Below are 26,396 nucleotides of genomic sequence, written 5' to 3' on the forward strand. Positions count from 1 at the left end.
TTGTGTTCTTCCATTCTAAAATTTTCACAAAATGCAGTAAGCATTCAATGTGTTCTCAATTATCAAATTTATCAGAGATAGTAGGAACTGCAGATGCTGGAAAATCTGAGATAACAAGGTGTAGAGCTGGGTGAACACAGCAGGCCAAGCAGCATCAGAGGAGGAAAGCTGATATTTCGGGCCTAGACGCTTCTTCAGAAAAATTTATCATGTTGGGGATTTATGGTTAAATTTGGGTAGAACCAATAAGGTTCACTTCAGAGTAAAATACACAGTTTCAATTAATGAGACCTATTAACGAAGCATTTACACAAGAAAGAGATATTGAGAAAATAAAGGTTGAATGAAAACACACTGAGCAGTCAACTCCCAGGCAGCACTTACATCTCTATGCATATACTTTTCAGATAATTCAGAGCGCTGTCATGTAAGCACAGCCCTTATGTCATTCTAAAATAGTAGAGGGCATGGAGGGTGGGATTTAAGTATTTGAATAGCAGCTGTAGAAAGAGACAGAGAGAAAGACACAACGTTTCAGAAATGGTAACTTTTGTTTCTCTCTCCGCAGATGTTGCTTGACCTGAAAATTCTCTCATTTTCAGATTTCCAGCTTCTATTGTTTTCTATCGTTTTTGATGTCTTTATTTATAGGGAGTCAAGTAAATCATCTGTTAACATCTACCACCCCCTGCAAGTAACACATTACATCACTTGATAGCATTATGTTCAATCATCAGAATAATTCCTAGTGTCTTATTACATCCCTAGTTGCTGTCTTCTGATTGGAAATCAGATCCAAAGATTCTTTCACTCATTTTTCATAATTTGTTGTATCTTAAATGCAATTTATCAGGCCATCCCATTGTTCTGTTGAAACCTGAGTGTTAATTCTGAAGTCTCAATTCTAGGACTTTCTACCCTCAGTGCTCCCTGCATTAAAACTGAACCACACTTCAAGCATGTTTCAAATATCAGTCTATCTTCACAAGATGATCAATTGACTTTACTTGACTTCACCGAATGCAATAAAAAATGTTTTAATTACCTAGTGTTAATTTGTATTCTGTTAACACTACATATATATTGGTCCAGAATCTATTATTAATTCTGTTGATTTTGACTTATGCACAAAGCAGAAGCATTCTGGATCTGTTAAACAGTTTTAATTCTGTCACAAGCATATATCCAAAACTTCTCCTATCTAACATTAAACAAGATATTACAAGTGGGGCTTAGAATTGCTCTTTATCCAATGCCAGTTCATTTGTACACATTTCATTGCAACTGTAGTTAACTAATCATGTACAGTCAATCATATAATTAGGCAGTTGTTACCCTAAATTAAGATTCAAATAAAGCAGATTAAATTCAGCTGACAGTCCCATGACAAGGCTGACTACGAACAAGCAGATTTTGTCATCTCATAGTGACCTCTAGTGAGTAAAAGAAATAGAAACATAAACATTACAAAGATTCTGAATTCCATGTAATAAAGTTGCAGTTATAAAGGAATTAAGAATTTACCAATGAGTACTATTTAAACGATGTATAAGAAACTCTTCAATGCTCTTAAAAAATGTAGTTATAAGTATAATGATTAGCGTAATGTTTATAAGGTAAATTTTGCCACAAGTTCCATTCTGTCTCAATCAAGAAATATTTTGTATATTTTTTGTCACTGATAATTCCTGTAAACAGAAAAATGAGTTTTGGAAATTAGTTACATTGAGTTTTGTTTCTGCTGTTGGAAGAAAAATGACTGGCAAGATTGTTAAAGATTTTGGCTGTTAATTTGCTGCAAAAGTAGCAATACTGCTGATGGAACTTATCAATAATTTGCAATCTAATAATTATGCAAAGATCCTGTGAGACAAAGGGATAATACAACTGAATTCTACACTAAGTTAGGGAATAAACATACCACAGTCGCAGATAAAGATCTTGCACATATATTAAATCAATTAAATCAGTAAAAAAAAGAGTTGGGTAAAGTTGGTTGGGTAAAGTGTTAAGTAAACAATGGGAAACATTAAAATTAATTATTCAAAATGTTCAAGCAAAACACACCCCAGTGAAAACAAAAACTTGGTAAGAAATATCCATCCAAGGTTTACCAGGAAAGCTAAGAATAATTTGAGAAGGAAAATAGAGACTTACGATATTGCAAAGAATAAAAGTAAACCTGAGAATTGAGAGATCTAGAAACCAGCAAAATATGCTCTAAAAGTTAGTAAAAAATGAATAAATAGAACATGAATGTAAACTAACCAGGAGTATAAAAACAGGTTGCAAGAGCTTTGACAAGTATATTGCAGCAAATGTTGATTACTTAAGAGGCAGGGACAGGAATATTCATCATAGGGAATGAGAAAATTGCAGAAATATTTTGTATTTGGTTTCATAATAGAAGACACAGATTACCTACCTAAATGCAAGTAATCAAAAGGCTAATAAAAGAACAATGTTAGAATTATTAATGTTAGTAGTGAACAAGTGTTAGAGAAACTGAAGGCACTAAAAACTGACAAATCATCTGGACCTGTTGGCTGCAGAGATGTTGGATGCTTTGATTGAAATTTTCCAAAATTCCCTAGCTTCCCTACAATTATCACATAGACTCAACATTTCTTTTTATAAAAATCTAATCATGCTGATAAGCTGATTAAGAGGTTTCTATAAAAAGGATATAACTAGTAGAGTAGATACAGAAGCCATTTGATGTAAGATACCAAAAGCAGATATCTGAATTTAATAAATTAAACTAATTAATACCTCAGTTATAAACTACAAATACATTTGATATTTAAAAATGATCAGACAAACAAAATACAATTAAAATTGGCTGGGCTGGTAAGGTGTTGCAGTTGTAAATAATGGGAGCTAGTGACACCATGATGATCCACACTAGCCATTTTTTCAGCAAAAGTGTCTGCTCCTTGAGAAACTTCAGGTCAGACATAATGAGCTAGTGTTGACACTTCAGGCACTGCAATAAAATCAAAAAGTGCTGGAGAAATTAATAGACCCAAAACGTTAACACTGCTTCTCTTTCCACAGATGGTGCCAGATCTGCTGAGTATCTGCAGTGCTGTTTTTATTTTACATTTCCAGCATCCACAGTCTTTTGATTTTATCCTGACACTACACTGTTACCTGAACATGCTTTTTTTTCTGGGAGACGATGGTATCCTTAGATTACGTAATTCAGACAAGAGTTCTGACTACAAATGAGGCAATTATAAGGATCCAGAAAGTCGCACTAAAAAAACCTCAGCCATTGCAATCATCTAACAGGTACATTATGTCTGCAAGATGCACGAATAAAAACAGGAACCACAGGAGAATCAGCAAATTGACCACACCACCATGAAAAAATTACAGAAATTTTATAGGAAAATATGATTTGAGAGGTAGATGTCACTCCCTGCAGCTGACAAAATGAGACCTGATCCCTTGCCATTTGGCTACTGTCACAACAGGTCTATGGTAGATGTCATCTCCCTGGCTACTATTATTCCTGGAACATCTGGATAATGAGGATTCTCACATCAGGCTCCTACTTATTGACTACACCTCTGCCTTCAACAACATAATTCCAACTAATCTCCAAGGTCCAACCTCCGCAACTGGATCCTCGACGTTCTGACCGACAGACCACAGTGAAAATAGGCAACAACACTTGCTCCACAATCATCCTCAATACTGAGTCTTGCAAGGATGTGAACTCAGCCCCTTACTATACTCCCTATACATTCATGCCAGTGGCCAAACTCCACCCTAACTCCATCTACAAGTTTGCTGATGACACCAGTTGTAGACCAGATCCCAACAATGATGAGACAGAATACAGGAAAGAGGTAGCGTGCTTGGTGGAATGTTGTAAAGATAACAATCCCTTAACATCAGAAAATGAAAGCGCTAGTTATGGACATCAGGAAGCAAAGTTGACGGCACACCTTTGTCTACATCAATAGTGCTGAGGTGGAGATGGTCAAGAGCGTCAAGCTCCTAGGAGTGTCAATCACCAACAATGAGTTCTGGTCCATCTATGTTGATGCTACAGTCAAGAAAACACGATGCCTCTACAGCTTCAGGGGGGCTAAGGAAATTCAGCATGTGCACAAAGCTTCTTACCAATTTTTAATAGATACATCATAGAAAGCATTCTATCCGGATGCATCACAGCTTGGTATGGCAACTGCTCTGCTGAGGATCATAAGAAACTAGAGAATTGTGAATGCAGCCCAGTCCATCACACCAATCAACCTTCCATCCATTGACTCCATCTATTTTTCTTGCTGCCTTGGGAAGGCTGCCAACATAATCAAAGACCTCTCCCACTTTGGTTATAATCTCTTCCAACCCTTTTCATCAGGCAGAAGGTACAAAAGATTAAACAGATATACCAACAGATTCAAAAACGATTTCTTCTCTGCTGTTACTAGACTTCTGAATGAACTTCAAAAATTTTAAATTTAATGCTGATCTCACTCTGTGCATTTTCTCTGAAGCCAGAACATTGCATTCTTCAATAAAGCTTGTATGGTATTATCTGCCTGTGCTGCATGTAAAGCAAAATCTTTCACTGTACCTAGGTGCGTGTGACAATAACAAAGCAATTCAAAAAATTTCTGATGCCAAATATATCCTGTTAAATCTGTGTGGTTCAAAATATAAAGTAGTTGTTCTTAGAAAGCATGGTAAACTGAATCTCAGGTGAAGATGGACAAGGGAACAACAATCATTTGACATTATGAGTACCTATCCCATGGTACTGGTCAAACATTTAGATCGGTGCTTCACACAGCATTAATGGCCAGCACCCAAAGTAAGGTATATAAACAGGGACAGGAAGGGAGGAAGGGGCAAAAAGACAAACTATATCACTTCTTTGAGGGGAAGTTAAGGAGTTCTCCCACATCAGCCTGAGGGAAGAGCACCAGTTGTTGGTACCAAGACCACAAAAGTTGACCAGAGACCATCACAAAAGGGTGCAGGATGTGGCAATGCACTGCCTCTACCCCTCCATTCTACAGAACAGCTCCAGGATGGATGAAGATTTCTTATTTCAATTTGTCTAATTAACTAATGTACCACATCTAAATTGCTGCTTCTCATTAAACTACCAGAAAATTACTTGAAATCATTGATTACCTATATTAAGTAACTGTGATTACAAATGCCTAAGATCAATAGCATCAACCTACAAATTCTTCTAACATATGCCAAAGGCAGATGGCAAGAGTAGAAGAGATTCTTGATCAGCTAAATGATGGTACAGGAATGTAGCCTATACTGTTGGCATTACACTACATTGCAAACCAGCTGTCCAGCTAAGTGAGCTGACCAACTCTATACTATTCCAATAATTTGAATGTGAAAAGCAAGCATCGGTTTCCTTCTGTTCAGAACTACAACCTAAAGCTTATGAGAGTTAATGGGAACTGCTGATGCTGGAGAATCCGAGATAAAGTGTAGAGCTGGATGAACACAGCAGGCCCAGCAGCATCTTCGGCCTAGGCCCGAAATGTCAACTTTTGTGCTCCTAAGATGCTGCTTGGCCTGCTGTGTTCATCCAGCTCTACACTTTGTTATCCCTTGACCTAAAGTTTAAACCTCAACATTCTACAATCTAGATAGCGAACAATTGCATACTAAAAATTCTGAAACCAATCCCAACAAATATTTTTAGACAAACAACTGTAGACACTATATTGGAAAAGTTGCTGCTTAATAGTTAAATAATCTATTATTCTATTAAGTTTCCCAACAGAGTGAAGTCATTCCAATCATTCTTTTGTTTGTATTTTAATTACGTGTTACAGCACACCTTTGGAGTAGGCATGTTTGAACCTGGGTCTCCTGGCTCAGTGGCAGGGACAACACTACCACTGCACAAGACACCACCTTCACACGAACATGGACAGAGGTTGGGTTATAGAAACATGCAAGCATAAATGGATCTTTTCATGATTGACATGAGGTGATGAGTGGGGACCCAGAGGAGTCTGTGCTGGTGACTCAACTTTTATAATTTACTTCATTGACAGAGGAGGGAAAGGAAGGCACAGTAGCTAAATTTTAAATTTACAGATGACAAAAGGTAGATGAATTGTGAAGAGGATGATGTGCACACAGTTACAGAGATTGACTCAGCAGACAAAGCTGGCATAAATGTGAAATTATTCATTTTGGCATGAAGAGCAAAAGCATTACTTAAATGAAGTACAACTATGGAATTCTTAGATGCAGAGTCATCTAGGTGTTTTAGCACATCAATCTCAAAAAGTTAGTATGCACGTACACTAAGTTATTATGAAGTGTAATTGAATGCTATCCTTGATAAGAGAAATTGAACATTGAAATGAGACGATTATCCTCTTATATAGGGCGATGACGAGACCATATCTTGAACAGTGTGTGTAATTTTGAGAAAGTCTAGCACAGCAAGCAGCAATCTGGTGCCACAAGGTACCACTCAGACTTTAATGAGGAATTCTCACTGCTTAGTTTTGCTTACCTCACTAGAAAAAATAACAAGCCACATACAAATGAGGCAAGAAGAAGCATTAGTGAAGTGTTAATACAATAGTGAAATGTTAATGCAATAATGAAAATAGCCCCCTTGCCACCCATTACTGAGATTTTCACCTAACCATTAACACCTTGGGTGGAAAATGAAACATTTTTCCTCAGCAATTAATCCTAGTTTTTCCAGATCTATTAGTTTCCCCAACTGACTCACCAATATACAGTTTGAGCTGGGGCTGAGAAAATACTGTAATTAGAATTAAAGACTTAAAGCATTGAATTTGTACATATCACTCTTATTGTTCTCCTCCTGATCAATTTTAATTCATCCACAATTAGCGGTTGCACCTTCAGCTGCCTTGGAGTCAGGCTCACGAGTTCCCTCCCTACCTCAATTTCCTCCCTTAAGGTTCTAAAATCTTACCTCTTTGTTCAATACTTTGCTCATCTAGCTTAAATTTTCCTTTGATATGGTTCAACATTATTTTATTTTATGACCATCCTGTGAAGAACTTTGGAATGTTTTACGTTAAAAATGTGATAATAATCACAATTTTATTACTTGAAATCATGATTCATCCTGGAACATGGCTTTGGTGCTGTCAGCAGGTGTCCATCTTACCCAACTGCTAATTCTTCAACAATGACCACACTTCAAACTAACAGACAATAAACAGCATCAACCTCAAGACTGCGCAAACCAAAAATTCACATTCTTCCCAGCATACAATCACTCAACTGAAAAGTCAAAGCTTTTGCTGACTTTCCTTGTAAAGCGTAAACTACACAGATTAGCAAAATTAACAAAACATGATTAACTAAGCAAACATAATCTGATGACTCATTCATCTACCCGCCATTTCAGTTCTCAACTATTTCAGTGATAATGCACTGGTTCATTGAATCAAGAATACTGTCCTTTTCCCCTAAACATATTATCATAGAATCCCAATAGTGTGGAAACAGGCCCTTTGGCCCAACAAGTCAACACAGAATCTCAGGCCATCACACCCTGGCCAATTCCCCTGTAACCTAGCTAATCGATGCATGTCCGAATACTATGGGCAATTTGGCATGGACAATTTACCTAACCTGCATATTTTCGGACTGTAGGAGGAAACCCAGACAGACACTGGGAGAACGTGTAAACTCCACACAGCCCGAGAGTGGAATCAAACCCAGGTTGCTGGTGCTGACAAGCAGCGGTGCTAACCACTGAGCCAAGTGTTGACCAAAAGTGCATTGACCTTGCACGTTGTCCTAAGTTGCAAAGGATCATCATAGAATCCTTACATTGTGGAAACACAAGTTTCCCAACAAGTCCACACCTCTCATTTCCCTACCCCTACATTTCCCTTGTCTAACCCACCTAACCTAAATATCACTGGGCACTATGAGAAATTTAACATAGCCAATCCACTTACCGGTCTTCAAAAATGGAACATATTCTAGATTTGCAACTTAAAAATGATTCCTTCCACAATCAAAATCTAAATATATTTTACAAGACAAAACATTTTAAAAATGCTTTGAGAATTTAACTTTCACTTGCTTATCTAAGTAACCTAGCATCTGATCAATTCAAAGCATGCACAATGGCACTCAAGTGTTCTCAAAGCTGTATTTTTACTGCCTTTGGAAATTTTGGTGCAACTCAAGTTTTGGAAAACAATATAGATCATGCACAAGCAGTTTAGATATTCACAGAATATTTTGCTGGATATCACATCATACTAAGTCAAGTGGCCTGGCTCAGCACTTATTTAGATAAATCAAGCAGAGGCATAAAATTTTCACATTGAGTGCAACTGGAAAACTGGTGAAAAATGTGCTTGAAATTGTATTGCTTTTCCAAAATTGTGATTGTAAGTTTACATCCAAAGCATTTGAACAATTACAAATTTTAAACCATCTGTAAAAGGACACCATAGAATACAATTGGTTATTTTCTTTTCACCTTTAAAACAAACATGAATTTGTAACTTGGTACAATTTTATCCACCTTGCTTTTAGCAATGTTGCCTTCGCAGCCTGTGAACAATCTGATTTTAATTCTCTGAAAATGATATGAAAAGAACTATGTTGAACCATTTAATATCTTCACTATTGCACTGAGTCAGTTTTAACCCAATTAGTCAGCATGTAAAAACTTTTTGAACCTAGTGTCCATGTGCCTTAAAAACTTACAAAGTGCTTTCTCCTCCAATGTAAACTTGCAGTACTCATTGTTTTGATCTGGAGGTTGTGGCCGATGTTGTGTGTAGGTTGGTTTTCAAGAAATTTTAAAAATCAAGATTTGAGAAACATATTTTGCTCAGTGTAAACAGACTTAAAATTCCCCAATCTTTTGCGCTTATTTGGTCAATTGCACTTATTTTGCATTGATAGATTTCTCTGAATTTACTTTGCTTCATTCCATTCTGAAATTACAAGATCAATAAAACATTCTGAAGTAAAAAGAATCAATTTGTCATGCAAAATTCCCACGATCTGTTCAATTAACATTAATGTCTAACAAATCTTAAAATTTAATTCTTAACAGAAGTACTTTTCAGGCTATCCATCCTTTTTCTGTAGATCTATGTCCTTTCTTGTTTTTCTGATGTGCAGACTGAGGGGTCTTGAAAATAGATGGTAACAGCAGCAAACTATTGCTTTCAAAGGTAACTTTATCTTGAGGTTTTTTCCATCCGTGATTTCTTGTGCTTTGGGTTTGTCACTTCAACAGGGCTCTCTGCTTGGCCCAATAAAAACTGTTCCCATTTAGGTAGATGTTCTTCAACGAAAGTCCAGTATTTGGTCTGGTAGAACAAACAGATGTTTCACAAGTATAATTAACCAAGATATAAATATAATTGTATGCTTCCAAATTTTACAAACTCCCTGTGTTGAAGACAATTTTCAGAACAATAAAAAAAAAACTTTGTGCTTTTATTTCTGCATTGTGGGGTTCTTTTCATTACTCATTTCTTTTTATGCTTCTCTATCTAATTTACTATTTACAAGTAAAAGTGGATTTTGTCAAACTGCTACTAGAACTCTACTAATGCTAACATGTAAAAAGATATACTAGATTAAAAACAACTTCTCTAAATGTGGACCATGTTTACAACGCTCAATTTATCCCAATTAAAGAGTTCTGTGAAGCTGTTGATAGCATTCTTTGTGACCCATTGCAATCTTTAGTGATGCTGCTCCCACATGTGGTAGATAGGGAATTCCAGGATGCTTCAACTCCCGTTTCTTTTTCATTGTCTGGTGACCAAAGTTTTGCTTAGCCAGTACATTCTAAAGTCATAGTAGTATTCTTCCTGACTTAATTTTATAAATTGAATTAATAAATACAGCAATAGAATAGTCTTAAACTAGGCATGGAAACAAGTGATTTTGTAATATTCAAAGTATGTATTTTCTTTTGTAACACATGGGAAGAAATTATATATAATGATTTGAGTATCTAAAAACAACGAGAAGCACTTTTTGGGAAGTGCGTTGGGTTGTTATCTTTATCCTTCCTGTCTTCACATTTGCACTCAAAGGCAAGAAGCCAATCTGCTCCGTTATGTCTGTTTTACAGAGAGTTGTAAGGTAGTAAAAGAAGTTCTGATTTACAGAACAAACCTGCAAAGCAGCTGCTGATTCCACTTGAATCAGAATGCAGTGCCTTTACTCTCTCACAACACAAGTTATAGGGTAGACACACCAAGCTGGATTGTTATTTGGAATTATGGCATCAAAACTTTAGAATGCGCCTCTGACATCTATTTATAAACCAAACATTTTACATTGCTATTTTGCCCTTCCGTTACCACAAAAAGTTACATTTGAAAATGGATTTCTCCTGTAAACTTTGATCATTCTCACATACACTAGGGGGCACTCAACTATAACTGAAGAAAACCACTCTACAATCTGCAATGTTCTGATTATGCACATATACAAAATTAGCAACTCCAGTAAGATGCAATAACAATTTTCAACAGCATAGAATTGGGCATGTACCTGAAGAGTGATAAAAAGAGGATGCAAATGTGTACATGCTCTGGCTTTTAAATTTTCCTCAGCTACTCCCAAATCCTAAAAAGATTCAAAACAAAATCTTGTTTATCAAATCTTTTTGTTTATTAAACTTTAATCATTATTCCTTATCACATTGTAAGGAAACTTTTCCATAATGCTGAGACTAAATTTATCATTTAGAAGATTGACTAAAAATTAAGCCTAAAAACATACATATTGATTACTACAGCAAATGCTAGTCCTTGAACTATGATTCCTCAAATTACACTTAACAATAATGAAGCATGAGGTCTGCAAGAGTTGATAGGGTCACACTCAATCAGGAGAAAATGCTTTATACCAAGACAGTTTGATCATATAGCATGAGTGCATCAAGACAGGTAAATATCCATTTGTATTAATTACATTAAATATCAAAAACAAAAAAGCTGGAATAGATTCCTTCGAATGTTCACTAGATTTATCAATATCCCTTACGTTAGACTTTGGAAGGGTGGATTATGAAGCATGCTGGTGCTCATCTATGGCATCAGGTAAGATATTTCAGATATTTGCTCCCGAAAATGAAGAAAGCAAGTTTCCATCAGGCAGATTGTGGCAATAATTTCACTCTTAAGTTACTCAGCTGCACATACTTGCAAGAACTTGCATTATAAAGCAACTTGAAAACAGTAAATTGTTCCAAGGCACTTCGTGAATGCACCATAAAACATTTGGCACAAAATCATAAAAGGCAACTAGTAAAGCAGATGGCTAAAATCTTAGTCAGAGGTAATTTTAAGAGGAAGAGGGGTCACACAGTCTGCAGCAAGAAAGTGGAGTCACAACGTAAAATGTTTAGGAAACACTGTTCTAGGCTGAACAGCTCTGCAATAATCTGGCAAGTGCTGTGCACAAGTCATGCTCTTTAAAGATACTGTACATGAGAGCCAGGAACAAAAACAAAGTTGCTGGAAAAGTTCAGCAGGTCTGGCAACATCTGTGGAGGAGAATACAGAGTTAATGTTTCGGGTCCGGTGACCCAGTTCTGAGGAAGGGTCACCGGACCCGAAACGTTAACTCTGTTTTCTCCTCCACAGATGCTGCCAGACCTGCTGAGCTTTTCCAGCAACTTTGTTTTTGATCCTGATTTACAGCATCCGCAGTTCTTTTGGTTTTTATTAATGTACATGAGAGGTTGGGTTTAAAAAAAGTGTCATGTACTTAAATGAATAACCTGCCAACAGGAAAAAAACAAGGTGGTGAGGTAGATATAGATGCCAGCAGGGCACTTGGTGATACCAAAGGCTATGTCTTTAGATGATATTGCCAAACCCCATATGGGTCACCAGAAGTAACTGTAGGACAGCAAGAAAGTAGTAACTGCAAGTGATTCAAGACTGCTTCTAGATACACAAGGATAGAAAGTGAATGTAGACCCAAGCATGTGGATGTGAGTGAAGAGGCATTGGGAGGAGGAACAGACAAATCTAATTTAGTACTTGATCAATATCGTTAGCCGATCTTTAATACATTGGAAGCAGCAACATAACTGGTAACAGCTGGGAGTACGCAAGTATGTGTGTCAGCCAATCAAATTCAGCTGTAATGCTACTAGCTTTCAGAAATCATTAAGGGTTTCCCGTGAATACCTGTAGAAGTAAACTTATTTAGTCAACTGCAGACAAGAGAAAAAAATGACATGACAAAAAAAATTCCTAATATCCTCAGGTGCTCTCAGTAGGGATGGGCATTAGACCTAGAACAAGCTGCAGCATACTTTATAGTAGATTTTACAGCTCTATGTACAAGTGCAAGGACGCAAGTTACACCAGATTCCCATGACCTTAACAGAGAGTGTCCGAGTCATCACCTCTTCTTCAAAACGTAGACTCCCTCAAGCTTGTTCTCCAGTAATGTGGATAGATAGGTTTGACAAAAAGATGGACAGGATTAGCCTCAGGGGCATAATAGGTGCAAAAGTTGATGAGCAAGTGCAACAGGGCAATTGGGGTTGCTGTTCACAAGGAGCGGATATAGTAAGACAGCATGAGAAGAGGAAGGTTAAAGTAGTACTGAAGGTTTGGGAGGGCAAAATATCCTTTGGAAGAGAGGGGGAAAGGCAGCATGATGACAGAAGAAACTTTAAGGGTAAAGAAAAACATTAAAAGAAAATAGTAAAAATTAAAATAGACAACTGGACTGAGCCTTGGAAGGGCAAAATGCACACGTAAATTGACACATTACAAGTTACTGAGGTATACGTACATAGAAATTAGGATACATAAAAACATAATAAACAGGCAATAGGAAATAGATGGTGATAATAGGAAGGGGCCGAGATTTAGAGTCAGAGGTGGAATAACTGCAACTTATGAGGGATGGAATTAGCAAGAAATATTATTTAAAAATGTTGTCCAAAATTGAGACTCTTCTTTGCTGGTGCCTTTGAATTGGAGATGACTTGCTTCCACTCAGACTTGATGGGTTCAGAAATTAGATTTTCATACTTTACCACATATAGGACAGGTAGTACTTCAAAGTGACAGAGATTGCTTGCTTCCTTTGTGATCTCAGTATCATCTCTGCGTGTTCTCAAATGGTACATTTGCTGACTCACCTGAATGAGTTCTCTCAATTTTGATCAGTCACAAGTCATGGCCTCCCAAGTGTCAAGAGCATATGTTTCTCTTCGGGGATGCTTTCACAATATATCTGAAGTCCTCCTGGAAATCTCCTGCCACAACCAGTTCCTAGATGGAGCAATTGCTTCGGGAGTTGAGTGTCAGGCATACAAATGAAATGTCCCACCCAGTGCAGACTGTTTTGAGTAGGTTGTTTTGGTGGACGATACTGCTGTTGTTGTTGGGCCATGTTTATTGCTCAATTTGGACCATCCAAGGCGGCACTTTGGGGCAGTCAGGTTCTCTGTCATATACAGGAGCACAAAAATTACTGCTTCAAACCTTTGTTTCAGGTTTGAGATCTTTGACCGAGTTTTTGAGGTTCGTTGGCCAAAGGCTGAGCTGGTACGCTGGATGCACTGACTATTGTGGACAAGAACAGATTGACTTTTAGTTTTTCAGGTTCAAACACAGGCTCAGCAGGATTCTGAGGCATCACAATTTAGCACTGAAGAAGAATGGCAGCAAACCATGATGCTACAAATATTTCCAGAGAAGGATTAAAGGAATCTAAAATCTCAAGGGAACTTTCACCACTAATTCAATTGTTGCTCATGTAAGATGAAAGAAATGACATGATAGGTCATTGGGGACATTTAAGAGACTGCTGGACATGCATATGGTCACAGAAATTTGAGGGTGCATACATGAGGATCAATGGTCAGCACAACATCGTGGGCTGAAGGGCCTGTTCTGTGCTGTACTGTTCTATGTTCTATGTTCTAAATCAATGGTGTGTTGATTAGAAATAAGTTGTTATGAGAAGTGTTAGATTGCAGGATCTAGAGTAGCTGAACAAGTTTGAGGTTATGGTCACTATGTTAAGATTCTTGATTTCATCACTGTAATGATGCGATGCATTGTAGAATATTAATAGCTCAGAAACTACTTTAATGTAACTTTAGCTCAAGTGGATCGTTACAACTGCTGACACTGAAACTACAAACAAGTGAACTTGTCATCCACACTCCTTTTGTATTCTAATCACCAACTCATCAATTTGTGGAAAATATTTTCCTGGTTTAATCAAAACTTCTAAATTTTCAACATCTCAATTAGACGGCTCTTAACCACATTTATTCTAAAGAAAAAGTTTCAATTTCTCTTGTCTTTCCTCATCTCATTTCTACTATCACCTTCAGGGATTGCGTTTGCACCTATTACATAGTCTCAAACCTTAAGCAACCTGTTATAATTTCATGACAAAACAAATAAGTGAGCGAAGTTCCAGAGAGCTGTGGAAAACAGATTAAAGTTTCTGCTACAGAATTGGTTCCAATACTACAAATACTACAAGTGTTTATTCATTTTCAATAGTGATTCCCTCATCTCATGGGAGAAAGGATATTTCAATCATTTTATTAAATAGTTTAACAGTAACTGTAATTCAATGAACTGTGCAAAAAGAATGAAAAATAATATAATGTTATGTAAAAAGGTCAACAGACATGTAAAATATGCAATTAACTAGCTAAAGACTGTAACATGCATTTTCTTCTTCAATTTTGGCATGCAAGAGTTAAATTAACATTTTTGGAAATTCAGTTGGTTTATGTAAACTCCTTAACAAAAATAAATGCGATAGAACAAACCATATTTTGAAAACAGGTAAAAGTAAACAAAGATTTTGCCGAAGATGACTTACAGTTAAAAGCAACCTATTTCTTTCATTAGCTGATTCAAATTCAATAGCTTGCAGTTTTTTCTTATTTGCCTGACTTTCAAGCTGTTCTTCCATTTGCTGAAGAAGTGTAGTTCTCAAGCCTAATCTAGAAGGCAAAATCAGAAAAAAATTGCATTGTTCCCAATTCCTGTATAACTTCAAATTAAAATACTAAAAAAGCACAATACGACAATGGCAAAAACTTCACTCAATTCATGGATCAACTTGCTAGTGCCCAAGTTATCATGGAATGCTATCAAATAACTAATTTATACTTCTCAATGATTGATGTTTTTGTTCCTTTAAAAAATTTGTACAATCTAGGTTAACAATAGTAGCAGGTTAAAAAGGAAGAGGTTTATAATGTTGCCAAATGTTTAAATTCAGCAACAAGTAATCAAGAAATTGATTTTAAAAATGGAAATAAGAGGTAAGAATAAGATAGCTCGGCTATAAAATGATTTTGAAAGTTTCTGGACATATGCAAAAAAGGAAGAGATAAGCAAGAAACAGGAGAATTTAAGTTGGCAAATGAAGAAATGGCAAAGACATTAAACAAATACTGAGCAAATAGCTTCACAGTAGAAGGCAAACTCAATTGTGTAAAATCTGAGGAATCAAGGTTCTAGTAAAAATGAGGAATATAATACTTGTACTAGTAAAGACAGGGGACTTCCCACAATTTCCTGTGCTTAATGCCCTACACCTTAAGGTTTTAAAAGTGTCTAAAAATAATGGTTGATGTCGAACTTCCTGAACTTCTCATTCAGCAACAGCCCTTGAAATGGAAGGGAGAAAATAAAAACCAGTTATTCAAGAAAGTTTCCAGTTTTCATTCTTCCCGAACCATTGGTCAGTTTATAAAAAGAACTGCGGATACTGGAAATTTGACACAAAAGTCAGGAATTGCTAGAAAAACTCAGCAAGTGGGACAGCATCTGTGGAGAAAACTTAACATTCTGGGTCCAGTGACTCCTCCTCAGAATTGACTGTAGCTAGTGAAAAGGTTAGAACGTGTGCTTTTAGTCAGGGAAAACAGTGAGGAGAGAGAGAAATGAGATAGAAGGAGGAGTAAAATGACACGTTGAAGATGAAGCCCCGAGTCAGGGCAAGGGTGACCGATTGAGAACTGTTGGGCAGACAAAGGAACAGGTAAAAGGATGGTCTGGAAGAATCAACAGCTAATGTTGAGTCTTAGTGACTCACAATGGGTTTTTTCAGATTACAGCCCATGTGATGACAAGACCTGGTGTATGTAGGTTAGGGCAAGGTCATGGGAGAAGGTGCTTAGACCCTAAAAATTATTGAACTTGATAATGAGTCCAAGTTGCAGGTTTCTCAAGTGGTAAATGAGGTAATGTTCTTCCAGCTTGCACTGAGCTTTGCTGGAGCACTGTACTCAGGCTCCATTCCATCACCAAAAATGAGATTACCGACCACATACAGTAAGAACTACTGATGCTGGAATCAGAGATAACAGTGTGGAGCTGGAGGAACACAGCAGGTCAGGCAGCATCAGTGGAATAGGAAAGCTGACAATTCAGGTTGGGACCCTTCTTGAGAAATGGGGGAGGAGTAGGGGGCTCTGAAATAAATAGAAGGGTGGGGCTGGGGAGGTAGGTTGGGTGGCTAGGGAGTGCGGGTAGGTAATGGTGGGGGTTGGTCAGTGAAGTGGGGGGAGCAGATGGGTAGGAGAGAAGACGAATAGGTCAAGGAGATGGGGATGAGAGAGAGGGTCAATCGTGAGATGAGGTCGGGGTGGAGAGATTTTGAAGGGAGTAAAGTTCACATTAAGACCATTGGGTTGGAAGCTCCTGAGGAGGAATATGAGGTGCTGCTCCTCCGGTAACCGGGTGGTGTCATTGTGACACTGGAGGCAGCCCAAGATGGACGTTTCTGCGGATGAAGTGGCTCACGACTGGAAGATGTTGTCGTTTGTCACGAACCAGGCGCAGGTGCTCTACAAAGCGGCCTCTGAGCTGCTGCTTGGTCTCACCAACATAGAGGCGGCCACATTGGGAGCAGTGGATGCAATAGACCACATTAGTGGATGTAGAGGTGAACCTCTGTCTGATGTTAAAGGTGTTTTTTTTGGGCCTGGGATGGGGGTGAGGCGGGAGGTTTTGGGCAGGTGTAGCACTTCCTGCAGTTGCAGGGAAAGGCACTGGGGGTGGTGGGGGCTAGGGAACGTGGAGTGGATGAGGAAGTCCTGGAGAGCGCAGTCCCTCTGGAAGGCAGATAGGGGTGGGGAGGGAAATACATCCTTGGTTGAGGGATCAGATTACAGGTGGCAGAAGTGGCAGAGAATGATGCGCTGAATCTTGAGGTTAGTGGGGGTGATACATGAGGACAGAGGGGATTCTGTCTTTGTTTTTGTTGTGGGGAGGGGATGTAAGGGCTGGGGTATGGGAAACGCAAGAGTTGCAATTGAGAGTTTTCAACCACTGGAGGTGAGTTTGGGTTGGGGGGGGGGGGGGGGGCGGGGGGGGGGGGGGGCGGGGCGGGGCGGGGGGGGGGGGGGGGCGGGGCGGGGAGGAGGAAGGTTGCAGTCCTGGAAATATGAAGACATCTGGGATGTTTGGGAGAGGAATGCCTCATCTTGGGAGGTGGGGCAGAGGTGAATGAACTGGGAGCAGGGGATCGCATTCTTACAGGAAGGTGGGTGAGAGGAGGTACAGTCTAGTTAGCTGTGGGAGTCAGTGGGCTTAAAATGGATATCGGTTTCAAGGTGGTCCCCAGTAAAAGAGAGAGAGGTAACAGAGATGGTCAGGTGAACTTGGGTTGGGGTGGAAGATGTTAGTAAAGTTGATGAATTGTTCAAGCTCCTCATGAGAGCACAAGACAGCGCCGATACAGACATGATGTAGTGGGGGGGAAGAGGTGGGGAACAGCACCAGTGTAGCTGCAGAAGTGGGACTGTTCCACATATCCTTTGAAGAGGGAGGCATAGCTTGGGCCCATGCGGGTTCCCTTGGCCACCCCCTTAGTCTGGCAGGAGTGGGAGAATTGAAGTGAAGATGAGACATTGGGGGCCAGGGAATTGGAAGTCTTGGAGGTGGTGGAAGGTATGGGTGGTGTCCCGGACGTAGGTGGGGAGTTCTTGGGCCGGGGGGAAGAAAATAGAGCTGAAATAAGCAAAGATACATTCAGTGGGGCAGTAGCAGGCGACAATGGGTTGGCCAGAGCAGTCGGGTTTGTGGATTTTGGGAAGGAGATAGAAATGGGCGGCATGGGGCTGGAGGCTGTGGGTGGGAGGTCACTTGAGGTGATGAGGTTATGGATGGTCTGAGAGATGATGCTTTGGTCAGGGGTGGGGTCACGATCAAGGGGGCGGTTGGAGGAGATGTCAGAGAGTTGGCACCTGGCCTCGATGATGTAAAGGTCAGTGTGTCATACCACAACTGTGTCTCCCTTATCTGGGGGTTTAATGGTGAGGTTAGGGTTGGAGCAGACGGAGCACAGGGCTGCACATTCTGTGGGGGAAAGAGGTTGGAGTGAGTCAGAAAGGTGGAGAGGTTGAGGTGAACGATGTTGTGACAGCAGTTGGAAATGAAATGGTCAAGAGAGGGTAGGACGCCTTGGGGTGGTGTCTGGGAGGATGGGGTGTGTTGGAGGTGGTGGGGGGGGCGTGTTAGACTTGCAGTTAAAGAAATAAGCGCCGAGGCAGAAGAAAAACTGTTCGATGTCCAAACGTGAACGGTATTCATTGATGTGTGAGCAGAGGGTGATGAAGGTGAGTCCTTTACTGAGGTCTGATCGTTCATCCTCAGTGAGGGAGGAGGTCTAGGGGATGAAGATTCGGCAGGGTTTGGGGCTGGTGTTGGCTGAAGAGCTGCTGGCTGTGGGCTGAGTGGCATCGGCAGTGGGGAGTGAGGCGCAGACACAAGTGATGTTGTCCTTGCTGGCGGCACAGCAGTGGTGGTGACAGGGGCGTCCTCGATAATAGGCGGCGCTCTCTGTCTCTGTGGCAGAAGTGACAGCATCTGAGGTGTGCGTGGTGGTAGCAGTGGCATGGCTTGCAGTACTGGAAGTAATGTGGTCCGCATCGGCGGATGTGACGCGATCAGTGGCACAGTGAGTGATGCGATGGTGCCTGCATGGAAAATAGTGCCAGGCATATTGTGGGGGAGGTCCTGGTTAGAGTTGAGGAAGTCTGTGTTTGGTGGCAGGCATCAGTAAGTTTAGTATACTTATGGTTTTTAAATGCCCAATAGGGCAGAGTAAAATCTTAAGCTGAGCATGAAGATCCTGCGAAGAATGAAAAACAAGAGGTCCATTGCAAGTCTGGGAGAGGGAGGCTCTGAGCTGGGGTTGGCTTGATGTAGGTGGCAACAGGAATGTCCAACCCAATGGTCTCAAGTGGACTTTACTAACTTCAAACATCCCCACCTCTGACCTCATCCCATGACTAACCTTCCCTCTCATTTCCACCTCCTTGACCCAACCGACTTCTCTCCCATCTATCCACTCCTCCTACCTCACTGACCAACCCCCACCGTTGCCTACCTGCACTCACTATTACCACCCCACCTACCCTCTGCCGCCCCACCCCTCCTCTCCATTTATTTGAGCCCCCTAACCCTCCCCCATTTCTGAAGAAGGATCCTGACCCAGAATGTCAGCTTTCCTGTTCCTCTGATGCTGTCTGGCCTGCTGTGTTGCTCCAGCTTCAGACTGTATTATATCTGAGATTACTGACTATTGTGAACACATGGAGGAGTCATGGTCCGACAGTTAAGATAACTGGTGCCAGTCAAGAAAAATTCCAGAATCCATTAGTAGGGATGTGATGAACAGGACACTTAAATCATAACATGGTTGGCCTGAACCAACTCAAATTTTATAAAAGGGAATCCGTTGAATAAATGTATTTACATTGTAATTATTTGGTACGGTTAAGGGAGAAAACAGTTGATGAAGCACATTTGGCTCTTCAAAAAGCATTCGGTAAGAGGTATCTCAGGACTTGGAGGGCTCAGAAATCATGAAGTAGAAATAAACGGGCCATTTTGGGGGCTGCCGGACTGTAACTAAAGAGGTACTGCAAGCAGTGTTATGGGCTCTGGTATTTACAACCAAAAGTAATGACCAAGTGCAAAGATTCCAAGTTTTCTAACAACACGAAGTTACATAGGAAAGTAAATACTTATGGTTGCATAGAGGCTGCAAGAGGATATATGTAGGCTAAATAAGGGGGAATCTGTGTATAGTTGTAATGTCCCTACGTCTAAGCCAGGAAATCCAGGTTCAAGTCTCTCATGTTCCAGAGAGGTCTCATAACATATCCATAATGGGAACTGCAGATGCTGGAGAATCCAAGATAATAAAATGTGAGGCTGGATGAACACAGCAGGCCAAGCAGCATCTCAGGAGCACAAAAGCTGACGTTTCGGGCCTAGACCCTTCATCAGAGAGGGGGATGGGGAGTGGGTTCTGGAATAAATAGGGAGAAAGGGGGAGGCGGACCGAAGATGGAGAGAAAAGAAGATAGTGGAGAGGAGAGTATATGTGGGGGGGCGGGGGGGGGGGAGAATAGGTCAGTCCAGGGAAGACGGACAGATCAAGGAGGTGGGATGAGGTTAGTAGGTAGGAGATGGAGGTGCGGCTTGGGGTGGGAGGAAGGGATGGGTGAGAGGAAGAACAGGTTAGGGAGGCAGAGACCGGTTGGACTGGTTTTGGGATGCAGTGGGTGGAGGGGAAGAGCTGGGCTGGTTGTGTGGTGCAGTGGGGGGAAGGGGACGAACCTGGGCTGGTTTTGGGATGCGGTGGGGGAAGGGGAGATTTTGAAACTGGTGAAGTCCACATTGATGCCATTGGGCTGCAGGGTTCTCAAGCGGAATATGAGTTGCTGTTCCTGCAACCTTCGGGTGGCATCGTTGTGGCACTGCAGGAGGCCCATGATGGACATGTCATCTAAAGAATGGGAGGGGGAGTGGAAATGGTTTGCGACTGGGAGGTGCAGTTGCTTATTGCGAACCGAGCGGAGGTGTTCTGCAAAGCGGTCCCCAAGCCTCCGCTTGGTTTCCCCAATGTAGAGGTAGCCACACCGGGTACAATGGATGCAGTATACCACATTGGCAGATGTGCAGGTGAACCTCTGCTTAATATGGAAAGTCATCTTAGGGCCTGGGATAGGGGCGAGGGAGGAGGTGTGGGGGCAAGTGTAGCATTTCCTGTGGTTGCAGGGGAAGGTGCCGGGTGTGGTGGGGTTGGAGGGCAGTGTGGAGCGAACAAGGGAGTCACAGAGAGAGTGGTCTCTCCGGAAGGCAGACAAGGGTGGGGATGGAAAAATAGCTTGGGTGGTGGGGTCGGATTGTAGATGGCGTAAGTGTCGGAGGATGATGCGTTGTATCCGGAGGTTGGTGGGGTGGTGTGAGAACGAGGGGGATCCTCTTTGGGCGGTTGTGGCGGGAGCGGGGAGTGAGGGACGTGTTGCGGGAGACGCGGTCAAGGGCGTTCTCGACCACTGTGGGGGGGGAAAGTTGCGGTCCTTGAAGCACTTGGACATCTGGGATGTGCAGGAGTGGAATGCCTCATCGTGGGGGCAGAGGAATTGGGAATAGGGGATAGAATTTTTGCAGGACGGTGGGTGGGAGGAGGTGTATTCTAGGTAGCTGTGGGAGTTGGTGGGCTTGAAATGGACATCAGTTACAAGGTGGTTGCCTGAGATGGAGACTGAGAGATCCAGGAAGGCGAGGGACGTGCTGGAGATGGCCCAGGTGAACTGAAGGTTGGGGTGGAAGGTGTTGGTGAAGTGGATGAACTGTTCGAGCTCCTCTGGGGAGCAAGAGGCGGCGCTGATACCGTCATCAATGTAACAGAGGAAGAGGTGGGGTTTGGGGCCTGTGTAGGTGCGGAAGAGGGACTGTTCCACGTATAGGGACTGGACGTCCATGGTGAAAATGAGGAGTTGGGGGCCAGGTTGGGCCCGGAGTGATCAAGAACGCCCTTGACCTCATCTCCCGCATTTCCCGCAACACATCCCACACACCCCGCCCCCACCACAACCGCCCAAAGAGGATCCCCCTCGTTCTCACACACCACCCCACCAACCTCCGGATACAACGCATCATCCTCCGACACTTCCGCCATCTACAATCCGACCCCACCACCCAAGACATTTTTCCATCCCCACCCTTGTCTGCTTTCCGGGGAGACCACTCTCTCCATGACTCCCTTGTTCGCTCCACACTGCCCTCCAACTCCACCACACCCAGCACCTTCCCCTGCAACCGCGGGAAACGCTACACTTGCCCCCACACCTCCTCCCTCGCCCCTATCCCAGGCCCTAAGATGACTTTCCATATTAAGCAGAGGTTCACCTGCACATCTGCCAATGTGGTATACTGCATCCATTGTACCCGGTGTGGCTTCCTCTACATTGGGGAAACCAAGCGGAGGCTTGGGGACCGCTTTGCAGAACACCTCCGCTTGGTTCGCAATAAGCAACTGCACCTCCCAGTCGCAAACCATTTCCACTCCCCCTCCCATTCCTTAGATGACATGTCCATCCTGGGCCTCCTGCAGTGCCACAATGATGCCACCCGAAGGTTGCAGGAACAGCAACTCATATTCCGCTTGAGAACCCTGCAGCCCAATGGTATCGATGTGGGCTTCACCAGCTTCAAAATCTCCCCTTCCCCCACCACATCCCAAAACCAGCCCAGCTCTTCCCCTCCACCCACTGCATCCCAAAACCAGTTCAACCTATCTTTGCCTCCCTAACCTGTTCTTCCTCTCACCCATCCCTTCCTCCCACCCCAAGCCGCACCTCCATTTCCTACCTACTAACCTCATCCCACCTCCTTGACCTGTCCGTCTTCCCTGGACTGACCTATCCCCCCCCCACCTATACTCTCCTCTCCACCTATCATCTTTTCTCTCCATCTTCGTTCCGCCTCCCCCTTTCTCCCTATTTATTCCAGAACCCTCACCCCATCCCCCTCTCTGAAGAAGGGTTAGGCCCGAAACGTCAGCTTTTGTGCTCCTGAGATGCTGCTGGGCCTGCTGTGTTCATCCAGCCTCACATTTCATTATCATAACATATCCAAACAGGTTACGTAAGAATTACGACAGGCTGAGTGTATTTAATTAACTATATCACTATCTCAATGTGGAGAAATGTGGTTATCAATTTTGACAGGAAAATAGAAACGCAAAATATTTCTTAAATGTAAGATTTGGAAATGGTGGTTAAGAGGGACTTTGTTTCCTTGGTCATGAATCATAGAACTTTAATATGCAGTTATTGCAACTAATTAGGAAAGCAAAAGATTTGAGTTTAAATGGAAGGAAGTATTTTTGCAATTGCATAGAATCTGAGCGTACATCATGTGGCACTGAGTAGAGTTTGGTCTTCTTATCCAAGGATGCCTTTGAGAAAACACATTCATCAAATTGATTTCCAGGATGAGTGGTCCATCCCACAAGGAGAAATGGAGTGCACTAAATCTCTAAACCAGTTTAAAAGAAGGAAAGGTGATCTAATTGACACAGACAATATTCTTAAGTGGATCCACAAAGTAGGTGCTGGGAGGACATTGCTACGGTCCGAGATGCATGAAGTAAAAGATCTGTCATTTAGGACTGAGATGAGGGTAAGTTATTCAAATGTTCTGAAATGAAGGAATTAGAACGTAGAACGGTAGAGCACAGTACAGGTCCTTCGGCCCACGATGACGTGCCAGACTTTTACCCTAATCCTAAGGTCTATCTAACCTCCACCCCTACGTTATACTATCATCCATATGCCTATCTAATAGACTTTTAAATGCCCTTAATGAAGCTGACTCCACTACACACTCTGGCAATGCATTCCACGCCCCACCCACACTCTGAGTAAAGAACCCAACGCTGACATCTCCCCTATATCTATCTCCACTCACTTTAAAACTATGCTGCCTCGTAATAACTACCTCCACCCTCGGAAAAAGTCTCTGGTTGTCTACTCTATCCATACCTCTGATCATTTTGTACACTATTTCTCTCTCATATCTCTGGCTGCTCACATTCTTCAGCATATTCAAGTTAGATACTGTTAAGATTTTTGAATATGGGATATGAGGATGATCCACAAAGATGCAGCCGAGATAGAAATTCAGCCATGATTATAGTGGGTGGCAGAACAGATTCAAGAGGCCAAAAGATCTACTCCTATTTTTTTAAATAAATACTTCACAAATATATATTTTTTAGACATTTGAACACATGTAGGCAAAAATCTCCACATTCGCACCAAAAGCAGAGCTTAAGCTTAAACCATTTTAAAGTTATTGTACCTTTATCCTTAAATAAGTGTATCATAAGCATTACTGCTATCTTGACAGCACATTCTAACTATTTTCTGTCACTGTTATTAAGTGGAGATCGATAAAGTGTCTGGGAATGGATTTACAGTTTTAACTTCATATTTTACATCTGGGATCACATTCATCAACAAATATATCACAACCATTATGCCGTTACTTCTAGTTACACATAACTATGACTCGATTAGTCAGTAGTCTAGCATCTATTCAACTGTGTATTATAATTAAACCTTTTAAATTCACGGGTACAAGTCCCTTTTTGTATTCCCAACAAGTCCAGAGAGTTATACATCAGATCAAGAATGCTGGGTGAATGCAATTTCCTCTAGGAAGGGCTAATATTACAAATTTTACTCTTGTTCTTCAGAAGTTTATCTGGTTTATTCCACAGCAACAGCAATGACACTGAATTTGTAAGCACTTGGGATGAAAAAACATTGAGATTCATTGGAATGCCACGTGATAAAAGTTCTAGAGAGAAATATATGGACTAATTGGCAGCAAATTCCCATAATACATGTCCATGATCATAATGAATGGTGGTGCTGGCTCGAAGGGCCGAATGGCCTACTCCAGCACCTATTGTCTACGTTCACAATGAAGGCAAGACAAACAACCCCAAAGGACTGAAAGAGAGTCTGATGAAGGTACAAAATGCTGGCAGAAATCAACAGATCTGGCACCATCTGTGGTGAGATAAGAGTTAACATCAAGTCCCATGATTTTTCAGAACGGGAGAAAATCTGACAAACTAGTTTGCTCAACGACACCAATACAAAAGTGAAAATATAGCTGCCGAAAACCAGAACTAAAACAAAAATAACGCTTTAAGTGATCACCAGCTCAGGCAGCATTTGTGGGGTTAGAAATGATTAGCCCTTCAGATTGATGACCTTTGATACACTGACAAATAAATACAACTGAAATTACGGCTACTTATTCTTTAGGTTAAGTCTAACTTGACTTGACTTTGTGAACAACACTCAAGACACAGGATAATCTAGTTTACCTCAATTCAGTTTTAATTTCGTTAACATTCACTTACATTTCCTCATGACGCTTGCTCAGCTCAACTTCATGGGCAAAGTAAGACGTTTCCATTTAATGAAATTGGTGCTTCTCGAGTTGAAACTGACACGGTTTTTTTCGTTGACACACCTCGACGCATGAAACACAAAAAACTGGTGTAAGCAGAAACAAATTGTTAATGTCAGAGTTTTTGACAAAGACGAAAGTGGCATCGATCTGCAAGCAAACCTCTGAAACTCGACCATGTCCGCAGAGACCTAGACCAGTTCCTGTTCCAGCAACACACAGTCGCGGACAGTCTGAGGAGCCGTTTATGCCGTTCCATGTGTCCCCTAACATGTACCCGTCCTCTGGGTGTAGGCATCATGCTCTGGGCGAGCAGCCGAAGCGGAGTCCGGTGGCGGTACTCCCAGGCCCAGGCCACTTACTCACACCGGCAGTATCAGCCAAAGTGGGATCCGGAGGCGGTGCCGCCAGGCCGGGCCGGGCCCAGGCCACTTGCTCACACCGGCAGTATCGGCCAAAGTGGGATCCGAAGGCGGTGCCGCCAGGCCGGGCCGGGCCCAGGCCACTTGCTCACACCGGCAGTATCGGCCAAAGTGGGATCCGAAGGCGGTGCCGCCAGGCCGGGCCGGGCCCAGGCCACTTGCTCACACCGGCAGTATCGGCCAAAGTGGGATCCGAAGGCGGTGCCGCCAGGCCGGGCCGGGCCCAGGCCACTTGCTCACACCGGCAGTATCGGCCAAAGTGGGATCCGAAGGCGGTGCCGCCAGGCCGGGCCCAGGCCACTTGCTCACACCGGCAGTATCGGCCAAAGTGGGATCCGAAGGCGGTGCCGCCAGGCCACTTGCTCACACCGGCAGTATCGGCCGAAGGCGGTGCCGCCAGGCCACTTGCTCGTACCGGCCAAAGTGAAATCTGGTGGCGGTACTCCCAGGCCACCTGATCGTACCGGCCGACTCTACCTGTTGTCCGGGAAACGGCAACGGCCACAGACTGGATTCTGGAGCAGCGGTGCATCATGGGCGTTGATCACCATGGCAACCAGATCAGGGATGGGAGCTTTAAGGGCTGTTGAAGTTGAATTAATCTCATCCTTTGTCTTAAACTTTAATTCTGCTGTAGTTCTTTGTTGTATCGAATGCTGCAACTGAATCCCACTCAGACTGTGCAGATATGAGA

At 42.1% G+C, this 26,396-nt stretch overlaps 1 protein-coding gene across 1 annotated transcript; it reads right to left on the bottom strand.

Moving 5' to 3' along the window:
• Window positions 1-1,147: 1,147 nt before the first annotated feature.
• Window positions 1,148-25,343, bottom strand: cep15 (centrosomal protein 15). The gene is given in 5 exon segments (XM_048547345.2): window positions 1,148-9,217; window positions 9,219-9,332; window positions 10,534-10,608; window positions 14,860-14,983; window positions 25,231-25,343. Coding segments are annotated over 5 exon segments (504 nt in total). The 5' UTR covers window positions 25,287-25,343; the 3' UTR covers window positions 1,148-9,082.
• Between the last annotated feature and the right edge of the window lie 1,053 nt (window positions 25,344-26,396).

Source organism: Stegostoma tigrinum, chromosome 11 (assembly GCF_030684315.1).
Source record: "Stegostoma tigrinum isolate sSteTig4 chromosome 11, sSteTig4.hap1, whole genome shotgun sequence".
Classification (NCBI taxonomy): domain Eukaryota; kingdom Metazoa; phylum Chordata; class Chondrichthyes; order Orectolobiformes; family Stegostomatidae; genus Stegostoma; species Stegostoma tigrinum.